General features: G+C 43.4%; 2 protein-coding genes across 6 annotated transcripts in view; both read left to right on the forward strand.

The window, feature by feature from the left end:
• The window catches only part of HACL1 (2-hydroxyacyl-CoA lyase 1), a 72,351-nt gene extending 67,910 nt beyond the window's left edge, over nucleotides 1-4,441 (forward strand). Inside the window, exon 17 of the mRNA XM_051963117.1 lies at nucleotides 3,327-4,441. Within this exon, the coding sequence (XP_051819077.1) occupies nucleotides 3,327-3,338 (12 nt within the window). The 3' untranslated portion in view covers nucleotides 3,339-4,441. The remainder of the gene's footprint in view (nucleotides 1-3,326) is intronic.
• Nucleotides 4,442-5,526: 1,085 nt separating this feature from the next.
• Nucleotides 5,527-17,884, forward strand: part of COLQ (collagen like tail subunit of asymmetric acetylcholinesterase) — a 73,305-nt gene continuing 60,947 nt past the window's right edge. For 2 of the 5 annotated variants that reach the window (XM_051963124.1, XM_051963123.1), the window contains exon 1: nucleotides 5,529-5,814. In XM_051963124.1, the coding sequence (XP_051819084.1) occupies nucleotides 5,712-5,814 (103 nt within the window). In that variant the 5' untranslated portion in view covers nucleotides 5,529-5,711. Of the gene's footprint in view, nucleotides 5,815-17,884 lie in introns of all 5 variants that reach the window. The other 3 variants (XM_051963120.1, XM_051963122.1, XM_051963125.1) reach the window with 2 other exon arrangements.

Raw genomic sequence — 17,884 nt, forward strand, 5'->3', positions numbered from 1 at the left:
TCCCTTGGCACAGCATGATTCTGCTTCAGGCCTCTGCAAATCATGAGTTTAAAATTGCCCTTTTTAAATAAGAGATCAATTGAATGAAATTTCTTCAATGTTGTCACTGTCCCTAGGCCTAGATTTCCAATCGAAAGAGACCACTTAAGTTTGAGCTAAGTAGGAGGGGTCCTGGACTCAATTAGTCCCACCAAGATAACAGAATGAAGCTGTGTCATCTTGATTCCCTGAGGCGGCCTTCTCCTAGAGGAGAGTTTCTTCCCTTCAAAGTCCGAGGACCGGTTCAGGGTTCCTCCCATCATAATCATTAAAGAACCAAAAAGGAGTTTATGAGAGAAATTAAGTAGGGAAGAAGAAAGAAAGATTCATTTTGCTTAAGGAAATAAAAAAAGTTAAAGATGAGTGGATGGGAAAGAAAGTTGGAGTCTATTTGCACTTTCAGTGTAAATTCTGGGTTTCAAAGTAAAGGGTTTTGGAATTTTGAAAAGGAAATTTCAGAGAGGGTCTTAATCCCACTGAATTAGACAAGATTTAGTAATAATTCTTAAGCAATGCTCCTTTGATAGTTGCCACCTATCTTCCTTCCCCAATCAACATAACACTGCAAAATATGTTTCATAAAATGCATGTTGATTGATTGATAGAGAAAGGATTATCTCTGTGCTCTGGTTTAAATTGTTAAATTAGAGGATCAATAAATTGAGAAAATTTAAAGTAATTGGTTTCTTTGGATAACTCAAAAAAAAAAAAGGGAAATTGAGACTACCATGAAATTTTTTTTTAATGTAAGCCAACTAAAAATGAACTTGGTACTAAGTGATGTTTAGGTATTGCCACTAGTCATTAAGAACCAAAATTGATTGGACTGAAAATATTATAATGGTAGTAAATTAAATTAGTCCTTGTATGTATACAAAGAAAATAATAAATATTTAAACCTATCTCCCAGGGTTGTTGGGAGAAACCCACATTGTAAAATATTTAACACAGAGCCTGGCTTATGTAAAAGATGAGCACTATATTATTCAGACCTTGTGGGAATATAATTAAACAAATGGTATCCCATTTATAGGTACTTTTTCTAATTGGCATGGAATGTTAACAAAATTGGGGAAAATATAAGCTAACGATTTTCAAGTATTACTAAAAACAGGCTTAAGCAACTTTCCAAATATAGAAAAGGTCTGGCATATGATAGGCACTACTTAAACTACTGTGATTACCATGAAGATATTGGGGTTAATAAGATAAATGACTTTCTGTGAATTGATAAGTTTTAGAATTATTTTATATAATAATTTAGAATTATTATCACATATTTGGTGATGTTTTAAATGAGAAAAGGCTAAAAGAAACTGTTAGAATATATTTTTTCCTCTTCAATGTGAACACTGTTACATTATAAATATATCTATTATATGATATTGGGGTATTTTTTTTTAAATAGAAAATAATAGTTAAAGATGACTCCCTGTTGGGAGAAAAGCATGGTAAAATATTCTTGGGAGAGCTTTGTCTGTGAAGTTCTTTAGGGTGAGCCCTTTTGACAGGGTATTGTGAAACTATAGCACTGCCATTTGAGGAACTAGGGCTTTTCCCACCAAAGTAGAGAAATGATACTTTTGAATAGTAAAGTAGATGTCATTTGGGATCATTTGGAAACTCGTATATCTTTTAATGCCATTACCAAACCAAGTATTCACTGTGTATGAACTTGTAATGAAGAAATAGAAATAGCAGTACAAAGCTAAACAGGTCTCTTGGGTCTGGGCGACTGGAAGGTAGGGCACTCCTTCCCAGAATGTTCACATCAAGTATCGTTTTGAATTTATAAAGGGGTTGGAGGAGGAATCGTAGCACACAAGGGATAACAGATTTAATTAAATAAGAGTGGGTTATTTCAGACACCATCCCAGTGGCAACTTGCGTGGCAGCCACTGTCTGACTTGTGGAGCTTATAATCAGCTTGCCTTTTAAGTCACCTTGGCCTTATGTTAGCTAGAACCCTTCTTGGACTACTTACATAAAAAGGTGATTATTGTGCCCAAGCAAATTCTTGACCAAGGTTAAACTGTTCCCTAGTACCAGAGCTTTCACCAAGGAAATTGTGCCCAGGTATGACTTATGTATCTACATGGACTCTGCTGAGGGGCATCTCATCTCATTCTCATCCCATTGTATTCTAGAAATAGTCTGATGTTTTTCCTTTGGCTTTGTCTGAAGACCAAGGCGGGAATGATGGTTGGAGTGATGGCTTTGAATAGATGCAATTTGTGAATAGTTTTAAAAAAATTTCTAGATGAGATTTTGAAGTTAATATATGAGAAAAACAACAATTATCTAGCCCTAAATTATATTTAGTAGAATTTGCTCTTTGAGGAAGAATCTCTTGGGACTTCACTATGCTGTTATCTAAGTCTTGAAACCAGATGTAAATGTCTTGACCCTGCATAAGGCTGCTAGTTCATCATTTATGGGAAATGCCATGTGCCCCTGCAGTCTGAAGACTGCCACAGGTGGATGTCTCTGGGAAAGTGGAGAGAACGACCTTGCGAAGGTGAAGGTAGGATTCTCTTGACTTGTCCCCATCTTTATAAATAAGTTTTCCTACCTGTTAATTCTGAACCTGGTTCTAACATCCTGTCACACAATTAGCTCCTAATGACTCATACTTAAAATCAAACAAAACTAATGCTGCTATGTCCCTGCCTTTCTCCTCACATAGCAAATTCCACTGATAAGGACAAGTGTTTAAAAAAAGAAGAAAAAAATTGAATCCTATGGTGATTTTTGATTCAGATAACATTCTTTCAAATATATATAGAGAGATGTCACAAAATTGGATTATAAATTTTTTGTGTAAAAAATTGAAACATCTATTTATAATATTAAGAGAGAGAAAGATTCATTTTTTTTAAAATTTAGGCCTTCCTGATGCAACAGTTAAATTTTTGTGATGTTTTAAGTGAATTGCATATTTTTAATAATAACTCTTCTTATAGCTCTATTTTATATTGAGTTCGACTTAAGTCTTGTCACCTGAGACATAGATCTAGAAGGAAGAAGCCCCTTTTAGAGCTTATCTAGCAACAAAACTTGTTTTAGAAATATAAAATTAAGTGCCTTGAACTTTTTTCATCTACATCAAAGAGAGATAATTATATATGAAAATATAAAATTTGGGTTGAGAATTTTTAAAAAAAATTTAGTTACTTGAATTTGTTGACCTAAAATATAAATTCTCTGATCTAGTGATGTTTATAATAGTGCTACTAAGATTTAAGTTGGCTCTTACTACCTAACCTGTTATTGTAACAACAAACTAGATTTGTATTTAGATCCATTTTGTCAGAGATGTTTAACAGAGATCTCTGCAAGTGACCTGAACTGGAGAAGCAAATGCACTTGTAGCTGCTCTGAAGTCCCACTCCTTCTAGAATTCCCAAGAGGAGAGATCCCCAGAGGACCGTATCCAAGGCCGTGCATCACCAGGACGGAATAACTTTTCCACAGACTCAGATTTCCAGAACTCACGTAGGGCAGAAGACGATGCTGTGCTTGACCAGATGGCCTGGGGACCCTCAATTTTCATCTCTCGAAGGGCATGCTTTAATAGGAGGACCCTTAGCTAATGGGAGAGTCACCTCAGATAATCATTATATATTTATTAGGAGTTAATGTCGAATCAAAGGGAACATAAACATCATGTCATGACTTGTGCCCATTTCCCCTCTTCACTAATGTCTCCCTTGCGCCTCAGTAAGGGGACTGCCCCCTTCTGGTTTTGCGTCGCCCATGGGGGACTGCCCTCCATGCATCCAGGTTGTAACGATCCAGAGAATCTGGGGATTGAAGGGGTATGTGAGAAATAATTCATTTGGACCCCTCCTGTATTCTAGTCAGTATTAATCAGTTTACTGGAATCGTATCAAAGTTCTGTATCTAAGGTCCCAGAGCTGTGAGTGCAGATTCTGAGTTCACTTGCTTAATCAGAGGAAGTTAGCTGAAATCCTTGCACCCTGCTTTTTCCTTGTCACGTGGCCAAGCCCAGAGATGACAATTACACGGAAAGTCCCCCCCAAACATTCTTGTGCCTTTGGACCAGACTCTTGTCCAATAGGAGCCGGTGACCATGGTCATTGATTGTCTTAGCTTGTACCATTTTCTCCTGTTTAAGGAGAAGCCTGTCCATCTTGTGTGGAGATATTGCTCGCTTTACCCAATTTGTGGCCCTGCTAACTATTATGTTGTTTATTTTAGCTCATGTGTCACATGTCAGGAATTATTCTGTATTTGGTAGAGCTGTTCTTGAATATCTGGACATCTAGCCCTATAAAAGAGGGTCCTGGAAGGAAGAATCATTTCAGATCGTGAGGAAAACCTGAGGTCCACTTCATTGGAGGGGACCATGAGTCCTTTAATAAAATGCCATTGGCTCAGAGTTCTGTCTCAGTCTCTTTTATTGGAAGTGGCATAATTTTAATGCCCTCTATTTGGCCTTCTGTCATCAACCGAAGACCCCTCCTGGAGACCTCTGGATGCTTACATACCCTTGGAAGAGTGGGTATTCCTAATAGGTGGTTAACAATTGGTTAACAATTAGTGAGAGAATTAATATTGAATAAGCCTATCTCTCATTACAATATTAATTCTCTCACTAATTGTTATTGTTATTGTTATTATAATAAGAGTCTGGAAGATGTGACTTTGATTATGTCACTTTTACTCTTAGACCACCTCCATAAGCCTGGGCAATCTAGATAAAGGCTCTCCTCTCACCCCATGCCCATCCCCATGCCCAGCCTCGTTCTTCTGAGGCTGATTTGACCTAGTGTAGAGTAAGGATAGTAAAACATCCTGAATCTCCCCAGTAATAATTGGTTATTAATATAAAAGAGAAATAATCATTTCTATTAGTTTTATCATGGTCCAGTCCAGGGAAACCCATGGACCCCTTCTTAGAATAATATATTTTTAAAATATATGATTGCAAAGGAAACTTAATTTTGTTGGAATATAATTCCCATTTTACACATATATATGTAAAATATACTATATAATATATAGTATGCTATATATATATATACATATATATATACATATATATATATAATATATATATATATATATATATATATATATATATATATATATATATAGTTTGAGACTACTTATCTAAAGGGACAATGGTAGAAGTCTCCAAGGTTAAGGTATGGTATTTGTCACCAGAGGGATGACAAAGGGAAAATGTGCTCAGTGGAAAAAGGCAGAGTTTGGCAGCACATGGACCCTCGTTGTCACTGGACCAGTTGATTGGGTTCATACTGTGTTATGAAGTGGTTAAATGATGGAGGATAACCAACCCATATATCTGCCTCTAATAATTTGGATTACATTCCCATTTCCCCCTCCACAACGTTACAAGCATCCAGTTAGAGCTGTCTGAAAAATAAAATTGCAAGATTTTCATTTTAATCTGGGCATTTGATCCGCAGCTTGAGTTAAATATAAATAACCCCGTCTGGTGTAGGGAGATTTCATGGGAAATGGTTGGCATTCTTTCTTTGAAATGACTTGGAACAGGGAGAGGAGGGTGAAGAGAGAGAGATCCACATTGCTCAGCCAGTCAAGGAGAAAGGCCGAGAGAGAGAAAACGGCCCCAAACCCAGAGCAGCCCTGGCGCTGGCTTGGAATTCCTGGACCCCGGCAGCATGGTGTTGAGGCCGGTCACTTTGGGGATTTCTCTCCAGATTTTCCTCTCCCTCGTGTTGGCTCAGACGGATTTTCTTGACTGCCTCTTGCCCATTTCAGAAGGTGAGTGATGTCAGCACTCTCAGTCTGTTTGCTGAAAGTGTTTGGGATCTCTTAGCCGCCAGCTAGCCGTCAGCCAGGCTCTAGTTGGGCTCTGGGCTAGAAGGAAGGTCCGGTTGGTTTTGCCTCCCTCTTTCAGTTCGCTGTTTTGTCTCTTTCCTGGAAAAACCCTCAACTCCCTGTCCCAACTTGCTCTCAGACTGCCCAGTCCAAGCCTCCGTTTAAAAACCCACTGCCTTGTCAGCCCCTGGGGATGAAGGGAGGCTCGCTGCACATTTACTGCATGAGGCTATCTCTTTCAATGACAGGCAGACAGAGAAGAGAGAGAAAAAAGAGTCCCTGTATAAGACTGCTCCTAAAAAGAGTCCCCAGCCTTGTCCCTGGGAGCCGGCCCCCTCATCTGGTCCAGGGGAGATGTCCCTAACCTGATGTGATTTTCAGTCATCCAGAATCCCTGCTTAGAAAATCCTCAAGAAACAAAAGGGGGAAACTGACTGCTCCTCCTCAAAGCAAGGGAGAAGAGTCTTGGATGGGTGGCTTCTGGTTTTGGGCTTTCATTTGTGGGAAGATGCTGGCAAGAAGGGACAGAGGAGCCCCAGGAGGGCTGGTTGTCTGTGCTATAACCACCAAGTAGAAAGAAGCTGGAGAGAGGAAGTTGGCATCTAAGGGCAGCAGCATGACATAACCCCCAGAAGGGAAGGGTGTCTGCACCCACAAGTCTTTCTGGGGCCAAGGGTCCTCATCCTTGTTTTAAGAAAAGCTCAGTAAGACACCATGGGAAGTGGAGTGGGAAGAACAGGCTGAAAAGGGGAGATAGGAGACTTCTGGGCCCTGGGGGCCCTGGGACAGAGCACTTCCCCTCGGCCAGCTCTTCATTTTGTACAGACTTTTGTGTATCGTCTTCCTTTTGAGGGCAAGGCCTGTTGCACATGGCTTCTGGCACATAGGAGGCACTAAGTGATTTTTGATTAATTGATTTTCTCCTCTTTGAAAAGGGGTGTTGGGGGCTTAGAGAACTCTGGCAATTGGCAGTGACTTGAGAAAATGCCAGCTCTCACTCTGTTCCTCCACAATGATGTGTTAGATTTATTTGGGGTTTTCCCTTGTCATCTTCCTAGCCTCGGAGACAAGTGCTAGAGGAACCATTGTCCCTATTTTATGGAGATAAAAGTGCTCTAGCCACTCAAAATGAAGGACAAGAAGTAAAATAGTTGATTTGGTGGATTATGTTCTAGTTACCCAGTGAAGTAGCTCTTCCCTCACTTTTCTGGCTTCCTCAACTAGAACATCTCCAGCATCGAGTCTTAAGCAACAAGCAAAATCTACGTATTTTATTGGTGAAGTCATAGATTTAGCACAAAAGGGGCCCCATTTAAAGATGAATAAACTGAAACCAGCGGTAGACCCTCATCCCCTCACATTGGGACTGGCAAAAGCTGCTAGTTGATATCTCTGACTCCACTTCCACTTAGCTGCCAAAGAACTTCATAAAGCACAGTTCTGACTATGTCACCCTTCTACTTCCTCACTAATCCCCAGTGGCTCCCTATTACCTCTAGTCCAAAGTCAAGAATACTCCAGCATCATAGATGTCAATGATGAAAATGGGGATGACCTTGACAGAAATAGCCAAGTTTTGAGGGAGGTTGGATTTGGATTGGAAAAGCTAGTAAGACCAGTTGGGGGGCACTATGTCCAATCTGAGATATTTCCAGATCATCTCATTGGGAATATCCAATAAGCAGATGGAGACACGAGTGGGGCTCAAGTTGGAGCTGGAAGGGACCCCAGAGGCCCCAGTCAGACCTTCATGTGACAGCCTTGTCCAAGGTCACATAGCGGTGAGCAGTGGGAGGCATTTCATACCCCTGGAATTGTCATTAAGTGAAGTCCATAGTCACAATATCAGGGATGTCTGGTGCTGAGAGGGAAGACCTAACGGGTGGTCACGTTACAGATCCTGAAATCAGGAGAGGGAGAGCAGAAAGGAGGAGAGAGGGAAGGAGCAGGGTGCCAAGGGACGCAGAGTACGTGGAGGAAGTACCAGCTAGTTATCGGGAGAGTGCGCAGGAGCACCCATCCCAGTCCAGTCCCAAAAAGCGCCCTTATTGACATGAGAAATCATGGAACAATCAAAAGGGTCAAGCAGAGGGAAGGGGGCTTGTAAGGTCGGACGGAAGAAAGGTGAGATCAAGAGTTGGATGGACCCTCGTTGGGAACAAACTCCCTGGCATCCCCCTGACAGCCCTGCAGGAGGCAGGAGGATGTGGATGCTAGCAAGGCGGCCTGGGGGGTCTGGCCGGCCTTTGTGTGTGGAAACAAGATGGAAGGTGGAAGTTCCAGCTCTGCAGTGAGTGGAGACAATCCTGCAGGAGAGGAGAGACTGGAGCTCGGGGCGGGGGCAGCTGCTGGCGGGTCTGTGGGGTCTGTGGGGTGGGGATACAGATTTAAGGGTCAAGTTGTGGAAGTGAAAATAGGAGGTGGGTGATAACTGAGCTCTGATCGATGCGTTTGTTCCACTGGCTTTTGTTCAGCACTCGCTGAGTGCAAAGACCAGGGATGATTAAACAGGCCCCTGCCCTCAAGGAGCCCACCTTTTCCTAGAGAAGTTTCCCTTCCCGAGGAAAGTCCAGAAGACAGAGGCAGAGAACCAGGTTAATTTATTTTCACTATCAACCTCAGTCTCTGCTTTCCCAGCCTCCCTCTCTCCAGGCCGAGCTCAGTCTAAGCCGGAGGAAGAACCAAACAGGGCCCCCCACTGCACCTGAGTCCCCCCTGGCCCGGGTTCTTGTCCAAAGTCTTCCCTCTCCTTCCTCTTCTTCTTCAAGAAGAGCCACCAATCACCAGTGATGCAGGGAGGGGCATATGTTATCAATAAGACTCAAGGCTGCCATGGGGGCAAATCACGGTCCTTGTGTAAAATGTCCGGACACATGATTCTATGTGAATACAAGACTCCTCTCTGGGGCTTTTTGCAGTTGTCAGGGTTGATTTCACGGGGAAGACGCTGGGGACCTGGATTCAAACGCCCCTGCTCTTTGCTACTTTGTGACTGCACAAGTCACTTACCTTCCCAGGCTTTAATTCCTCCCCTGAAAAATGGGAATACTTGGGACTGGATGAGCTGATGAACTCGCTTCCAGCTCTAACTTCTAGGATCTTCATGGCTCTCTGCCTGGAAGGGTGGAGGAAGGAGGTGGTTAAAGCTGGAATATCTGGCATCTGTTAAACAGCAGGGTGGAGGAAACCTTCCCAGGATCCATCTCCCAAAGCTCAAAGGCCCGGGTCAGCCCATGGTCCTCCCAGAACCCATGGATTGCCCCAAGAGACACTGGCATTGCTTCACTAGGAAATGCCCAAAATGTTAAGAGAGCTGGATCCACTCAGTAAAGCACCGAAATGTGGACAACTCAGCAGCAATCTGCTCCCAGTAATTGGCTTTTCCCTGAGGTGCCACTCAGAAGCCCTTTGCCCTTCCAGCGATGGATTCACAGGAGTTTGTCCTGAAGTCATTCTGTCCTCGAGTGGTGTGGACACAAAGATCTAATAATTTAAAAATACGAAAGGGTCAGGAAGTTGGGAGGGTAAGCCTGAATTTTTGAACGTTTGCTGCCTGGATGGTTTTAGTTTCACCAAGGCAGAGCTTTTTGTATATTCATCCTACATGATACAAACAATATTAAGGATATTTACAGTTTGGCCATGGAAAGTAGCCAGAGAATTGTTGGGGGGGGAGGAAGGGAGACTGGACTCATCCAGGCATGTGGCAGAGCTATTTGTCTGTGCTTGATAGTAATTGGTTATTCTTTAAATGGTCTCATAATGGACTTCCCAGCCTTCTCCCATTCGAATATCCATTTTTCTTCTAGGTAATAAAGCAATCATTCGTATTTATGTAAGGAGACTTCTAAGGAGTTCTAAGTTTCGCTGCCATCAGTCCTTAAGTCTTATGAATAAATCACCCATCCTGTTGAACCCTCTACCCATTCAGTTATGTGGAAAACTAGTCACACTGTCTAACATTTATAATACCCCTAAGCTTGAGAAACACACATCAGATCTCACTTTAATTCTCACAGCATTCTGGGAGGAAAATGCAACATTTCCATATCTCAGTCGATTTGTGATCACACATTGAAATGATTATTCTCCTGAACACATTATTTACCAAAACTCTTGATTCTTATCTCCTCATAAATCCTCTACAACAAGCTCTTAATCTTTGACCTGTCATGGATCTCTTGGTAGCTGATAAGGTCTAGGAATTCTCTTCAAAATTGTGGCTTTTTAAAAAATAGATTTTTTTTTATTATAGCTTTTTTTTTTTCAGCATTGACAATTGCAAAACCTTTTGTTCCAACTTTTCTCCTCCACCAGATGGCAGGTAGACCAACACATGTTAAATATGTTAAAGTATATGTTAAACACAATATATGTATACGTATCTTTACAATTATTTTGCTGCACAAGAAAAATTGAACTTAGAAATAAGGTAAAAATAACCTGAGAATGAAATCAAAAATGTAAGCGGGCAAAAACAGAGGGAGTGGAAATGCTACGTAGTGATTCACACTCATTTCTCAGAGTTATTTCTCTGGGTATAGCTGGTTCTATTCATTATTGAACAAATGGGACTGATTTGGTTCATCTCATTGTTGAAGAGGGCCACGTTCATCAGAATTGATCATCATATAGTATCGTTGTTGAAGTGTATAATGATCTCCTGATTCTGCTCATTTCACTCAGCATCAGTTCATATAAGTCTCGCCAGTCCTCTCTGTATTCATCCTGCTGGTCATTTCTTACAGAACAATAATATTCCATAACATTTGTATACCACAATTTATTCAGTAACATTTATATACCACAATTTCTTCAGCCATTCTCCAACTGATGGGCAGTCACTCAGTTTCCAGTTTCTGGCCACCACAAAGAGACCTGCCACAAACATTTTGGCACATACAGGTCCCTTTCCCTTCTTTAGTATCTCTTTGGGGTATAAGCCCAGTAGTAACACTGCAGGGTAAAAGGGTATGCACAGTTTGATAGCTTTTTGAGTATAGTTCCAAATCGTTCTCCAGAATGGCTGGATGTATTCACAACAGAATTGTGTTTTTAAAGGCATAAAATAAAATACATGGGATAACAAAGGAAATTATATCAGTACACAGCTAGCAAAATATTTTTAGAGAAAGAAGTTCACGGACCACAGGTTAAGAACCTGGGCTCTAAATGGACTCACCCCAGTGGGCTGGTTGGCTTTCCCTCAGATCCATTCCATGGCTGTTCTTACAGCACACAGGTCATCCATCCATTGGCTTGCTCATATGGTCATGGGAAGAAACTTGTAAATGTTAGCTTAGAGCTGAACGTCTTCTCATTCCTCCTAAGGATAGGGAAGCAGGATGGCCAAATCCACATCCCACCCCCATTCCCACAACTGGGTTCTCCCTCTACCATCTAAGTAGCATCTCTTCCCTTCAGATGGATCACCTAATCCAGATCCCGGGCCATTATCTCCTGGCCCTCAGGACCTGCTCTCTTTTTTATCAGGGAATTCATTGTCCCATTCACTGTTCTCTTTCCTCCTGAACTCATCTGTATGCTTTGAGTCTTCTTCTTTCTTTTAACATATTATCTGGGAGAGAAAAAACTCTATTACTCAATATTTTATATGAACTCATAAACATAAGTCTCCAGAATGAATGGGAAGACCTGTGTTACTTTTGATAAGTCATTGTTGAAATGATATCTTGATTTTATTAAATATAATAAGTCTCTAGAATGAATGGGAAGACCTGTGTTACTTTTGATAAGTCATTGTTGAAATGATATCTTGATTTTATTAAATATAATAAGTCTCTAGAATGAATGGGAAGACCTGTTACTTTTGATGAATTATTATTGAAGTGATATCTTGACTTTATTGAATATTTTAAGTCTAATCAACAAGTTGATAGAACAGATTAGTATATATACACATATAAATGTAATTTTTACTCCTACATTTCTAGAGTGCCTTTGCTTTCATTAAGCTTGATCGTCACAATAGCACCTGCTTTATTCTCAATTTATTGGTTTTAGTAATAATAACTCAAATATAGTGCACTCTATGATTGCAGGGAACGGTACAGGCATCCTATCACCTAATTGTCAAACAACCCCCTGCAATAGGAGTCTGGTAAATGTTACAGTTGTTATTATCTTGATGTTACAGATGAGAAAGTTTGGGCTCAAAAAATTGTGAAGTACACGTATACTTGTTATCCAATTAATTGCCTTCCCAAGGAGGGGGAGGGATGGGCAAGAGAGAGGAAGAGAATTTCAAACTCAACATTTTAAAAAATGAATGCTACCCAGCGGTGCTGTAGGCGGGTACTGCCCTAGCCACAGAATGAGCCACATGGACTCGGGAGACTTGTGGTCGGCAGGTTCTGGAAAAAAAGACATCTGTCCCTTTTCTTTTGGGAGGGATGGGATGAGGGGAAGCACTTTTACCCAGGTCCTCACACCTCCCCAGGGCATCCCACCATTGGTAATGATCTGGGAAGCAGGGATGATGGATCACCTTCTTGTACAACTGAAGGTCAGCTTGATGGTTAAAAAAAGTCAAAAGTCTGGGTGTAAAAAGCACGGGAGCTCCGGGAGTTGGTCATGCTCTCCCTTGCCATGTTCCCTTACTGCTGGCGCTGCCAGCAGTTCCACTGCCCCTTCCGGGAGTTCTGCTGAGCACACGGTTTCCTGCCTTCCTAGAAGTTGGGGAAATGTCCCGTCAGCTTTCCCACTTCTGATGCTCCGTTTCTAAAGGAAGTGCAACAGGAAAGGCAATTCTCTGGCTGCCAAGTTATGGGATCTGACTACTGGGGAACAGTGAGACGGGGCCATGGAAGGTCATTCCATGTCCCAGGATGGCCCTGCCAAGCCCCTCTGCTGCATGGGACCAGACCATCCTGGCTGGGGCCGACCTGGGGACTCATTCCCGGGAACGTCCTGTGGTCATGGGCCACCGTCTTACATAGCAGGTGGTCTCTTTCTCCCTTCAGAGAAAGTCATCCAGGACAAGTGTGACGAGCCTCCCGGGCCTGCTTAGTCACCCAGCCTGGAGGGCTCGCCGGCCACCAGGCCACAGGGCAGAGACAACGGAAGGTGCCAGCTGGTAGAGAGCATCTAAAGGGAGCACTGAGGCAGCTCGATGGAGTGCAGGATGGAGCTCTGGCCCTGCAGCAGGAGGTCCTGAGTTCAAATCCGCCTTCAGGCTCTTAGCACTTTCCAACTGTGTGCCTCTGGACAAGTCACTTAGCCCCAAATGCCTTGCAAAAAAAAAGGTGGGGGGGACCCCATAATCACACAGCTTGTGGTGAACGAGCAGGGCTGTCCGGACCTTGCCCCGAGATGTGGCACTTGGAAAGTGCTGACGATGTAGTCTGGAGGAGTGAGTGATTCCCCACCTTGCCCATTCCTGGGCCAGCCTCCATAAATAATGGGACCAAATAGAAAAGTGGGCTTGGCCAAGATGGCTTCTTGCCAAGAACTTGGAGTCTGTCACTATGGCCCGGGGAACCCCAGTCCCCCAGCTCCCAGGGTTCTCCCTACGATGCTGGCCTGGCTAATTTTCACACACTGAGCATGAGAGGATCAAGGCAGTTATTTGAATGATAGAAGTCATAAGTAATTGAGACACAGGGATTTTGTGTGTTGGAGTTGGGGAGGAGGAGGGTCAGAGCTTGCCTGAGTTATCTGGCACTTGCACTGGTTCCCTGCGTTATTCTGCCGGTGTAGACAGGGCATCCTCGGCCTGTCCGTGTCTGAGGCGTGAACGTGGGGGGTGACCTGGGCTAATGAGTTCCTAGGCTGCTGCTGGGAGGAGCTTCCCTGCCGAATGAAGCTCAGGTTTGTGTTCTAAATCAGTCACGGGCGTTGGAGCTTTCTGCTGAATTAGTCCGGAGGTGGAGCCAACGGTCTCATACCCCATGACCTTGGAGATCTGGTTACTGGAGGACGCTGGGTCAGGATCTGGCGCCCAGGAAGGCCTCCTGAGGGTTGCTCCCTTAGGATCAGCTCCCGGCTGGCAGGGCGCTCTCCCGGGGCAGACAGGCCCACCAGCAGGGCCTCTCATCAGCCACGATCCTGCCCTTGGGTAAGAGGCTCCCAAGGTGCAGAAAACATCAGCATCCGGAGGTCGTCTTTCTGGGCGCCATTTACCCCAATAAATGAACAAGGCCTGATTAGGGCTGTACTCTCTGCCAGGAAGGATGCTGAGGGCAGGATGAGGGCAGAGCTCAGCGCGGAGGGTGTGGTGGTGATGGTAGGAGAGGTTCCAGGCTAGACAGTGTGACAGCCGACCCGAGGGGCCCGTGGTCACAGGGTGGGAGCCAGGAGGCCTGTCCAAGGCCAGGTCCAGCCTTCCCATTTTACAGAGCTGGGAACTGAGGCTCACTCCCTGGTTAAAAATGTGGAATTCCTTCAGGGCCCATGAGACGCCCTTGAGAACACGTTGTCTGTTTTGCTGTTCTTAAGGAGAGACAGGCTTCTTGATTATTAGACTTGCAGCACAAATCCATTTCTTTTCTGGCTTGGCTTCAATCTTGCTCTTTCATATCGGCTGGTTCTGGTTCTGGCCCGATGGCATCTGGATCCCACCAAAAAGCTGATGCTCCAAGATCCAGGTTGTGGGGGATGCAGGGCGGCTCTAGCACCAGGTGCCGGGGAGCTCTGGACGAACGGCTGGGTCGGGACAAGAGCCCTGTCTGGGAGGCTGGTTCAAACCCTGCCATTTCCCTGCTCTGGGACCAGGAGACTCTTCACCTCCCTTGGCTTCCGTTACTGCCTCTATAAGACCAGGGTCCATTCATGAAGCTGCTGGCACTTAACAGACTGGGGAGTCCAAGACAAAAGTGGAAGAGTTCCTCTTTTGAGGAGCTCCAGGAACCTGGAAGTCGGGGAGCCCTGGGTTTGAATCTTGCCTCAGATCCTTCTTAGTGGTGATTCTGGAGAAGTCAACTAAACTTCTCTGCACTCAGCTTCTTCATTTGTAAAATGACCTCTAAAATGGACCTCTGAGATCCCTTCAAACGCAGTCGTGGAGGAAGTGGCTGAGCTGAGCTTTAAATTGGGAGCTAAGGACAGTTGGAGGAGAGAGAGGGAAGGAGTGGGGCATTCAAGCCCTGACAGGGAGTTAGAGCAAAGGAGTGAAGGAGGGAGACAGAACGTCATGTCCCAGGAAGAGCAAGCCCATACAACCAGCCTGCGAGAGCTCTGAATGCCAAATGGAGGATTTGATATTGTATATTAGCAGCAGCCCGGTGCCAGGGAAGCTTCTTAAGCCAGAATCTGGAACCTGTGTTGGGGGAAAATATGTATGGAGGGTGACTGGCAAGGGGAGAGATTTGAGACCAGTTGGGATCCCTACACTAGTTTAGGTGAGAGGCAACGAGGCCATGGGGAGGAGAGAAGAGGGTCGGAGAGGGAGATGGAGTGATAGTAGAATCTGCAAGATTCAGCCATTGGTTAGATTCCAAATGGAGAGGGCAGAGAATTGAAGAATACCAGGGATGGGGCACTAGAAGGACAGGGGCACCCCTTCACTGAAACAGAACAGCATGACTTTGGGCAAGAAATAATGAATCTCGGGTCAGTCATTTTAATTTTGAGATTATTATGGGACGTGCAGCCAGAAATGACCAAATCTCAGCAATTTCAAGCTGGAAGGGACCCCGGAGTCCATCCTGCCCAATGCCCTCTTTTTATAGAGGGGGGAACAGAGCCCAGACTTGGGGACTTGTCTCAGGTCGCACAGGATCCTGGGAACATGGTGACCTGCTCCCAAGGATGAAGGCGATCACTGCCCTGCTCTCCTCACTGTGGATGTCTTCCATCCATGTTGAATATGATGAGGTTCAAGAAGAGCAAGTCCTGGGAGGGAAGCTGAGTAAACCACTGAAGACGTCTGACCCCGTAACTCCTTCCTCATTTAAATCTCATCATCAAAACAAAAACAGATGACTCCAGCAGCTGGAAATAGAGGGTCTTTCCATCCAGCTGTTACTGGAAATTATCTGTTCTTGCTCTGGGAGGCAGCCAGGGAGTTTTGTTGTTGGCCAAGGACCAATCCTATAGAATTATCTTATAAAACAGGCTCCCCAACTCTCATACCCTCCCTGTGCCTCCTGACTAGACAGTTTAATAGCACTTAGGGATTTATGCCTGTCCCCTTAATTAAGTTAAGAAAAAAGACACAGACAAGAGAGTTAAGAGCTTTCTTTCTGTTCCCTTAGCCTTGTAATGACATTTATCTGCTCCTTCTATGCTTGCCCTGGGTCATTTGGACAAATGATGACTCAAATTCTCAAAGCTGATGTCTTCCTGGATGAGGTCAAAAAAAAAAAAAAAAAACATTCCTTCAGCGATAATCCCTCTCCCTCCACCAGCATTTTTGTTTTTCAAGTTGTATTAATGCTTTTTGGCTCTATGTCATAGTCATTTCCCAATATGCCCCTCTTCTGTTCCCTCCTCCCACATTCACTTTTGCTTACAAGGAAGAAAAAAAATATAGATAAACAAAGCCAAGCAAACATCAGCTACGTTTCACACCAATAAGTCTCCCATTTCTCAGCCAAAGTAGGGAAATGCATTTCCTTTTTTTTTCTTTATTAAAGCTTTTTATTTTTCAAAACATATGCATGGACAATTCTTCAACATTAGCTCTTGCAAAATCCTTGTGTTCCAATTTTCCTTCCCTTCCCCTACCCTCTCCCCTAGATGGCAAATAATCCAATATATGTTAAACATGGTAAAAATATATGTTAAATCCAGTATATACATACATATTTATACAATTATCTTGCCACATCCAAAAAATCAAATTAAACCAGTAAAAAAAAATGCAAGCAAACAATAACAAAAAGAGTGAAAGTGTTATGTTGGGGTCCACACTCAGTTCCCCCAGTCCTTATTGCTTAACTGCAAGCATGGGAAATCACAGAACTTCTCTCAATCTGAGTTTCCTCATCTATTAAATGAGTGTCATCCACCTCAGAATTATTATGAGCTTCAAATGAGGTAGAATATCTAAAATATTTGGCAAGTTTTAAAGTACTATAATGATAAATAATAATGATAAAGAGGATTAATATAATTAAGAGGATTTCCTTGTATCTCAGTAGCTTAAGTGGTTTTCTTACAAAACCCTATTAAGACAAGTAGAAGGAAATAGAAGTTGTATTCTTGTAGAAAGAAGATCACAATAGTCACACATTTGTTAATGTGTGGCTAAGGGAGGCTATGGAAGGCAGCCTTGCATTCTCAGCCACCTGTGCACAAATAGTACCCAGGAGCCTTCCCAGCAGGTGCTTGGAGCCTACCATCTTTGGTTCCTTAAGGAAGTAAGTGAGGAGAGGTCTTTAATCCATTCTGTGAGTTCACAATCACCTTGGTGGCAGCCCCAGACCCTGGGGCCAGTCAGAGGAGTTCCCAGCCTCATGTCTGCCCCTCCAAGCCCCAATCCATTGCTCACTAAAGATAAACCAGCCAGATATACAGAGAATAATGTGCTGGATTTGCAGTTGGGAAAACGAAAGTTTGAATTCTGCTTCCAGTATGCTTTAGTTCTGCAACCACAAACAAGTCTCAGTTTCCTCCTCTATAAACTGAGGATAATAATAGCATCTACCCACCTAAAAATGCTATGGAAATCCGAGCTGTTATTATTCTGTGGGTGGTTGTCTAGTATTTGAGGGGAGATGAATACGGAGGGGATGGTGAAACCACAAGATGAATCTCACAGGTCTTTCCTTAGAGCTATCAAAAATACAGGTGTAGATGAGGAAGTAGACATAGGGAGGGTGATGCCTTAGCCAAGACCACACTATAAATAGAATATTTATAAGCTGTGACTCTGTTTTATAAGAGATGGTGCTGTGGACTGAGGGGAGCAGAAGATGCAAGAGGAAATATAAGTGATACAAAATATCATGTATTATTTTTATTTGTGTTATTGTATTTATTTGTATTATTGTCTTGGGTGTAAGCTGCAGGTCTGCACTGGTCCACCAAAGAGTGTGTAGATTCAAAAAAG

This window comes from Antechinus flavipes, chromosome 5 (assembly GCF_016432865.1).
Source record: "Antechinus flavipes isolate AdamAnt ecotype Samford, QLD, Australia chromosome 5, AdamAnt_v2, whole genome shotgun sequence".
NCBI classification, from domain to species: Eukaryota; Metazoa; Chordata; class Mammalia; order Dasyuromorphia; family Dasyuridae; genus Antechinus; species Antechinus flavipes.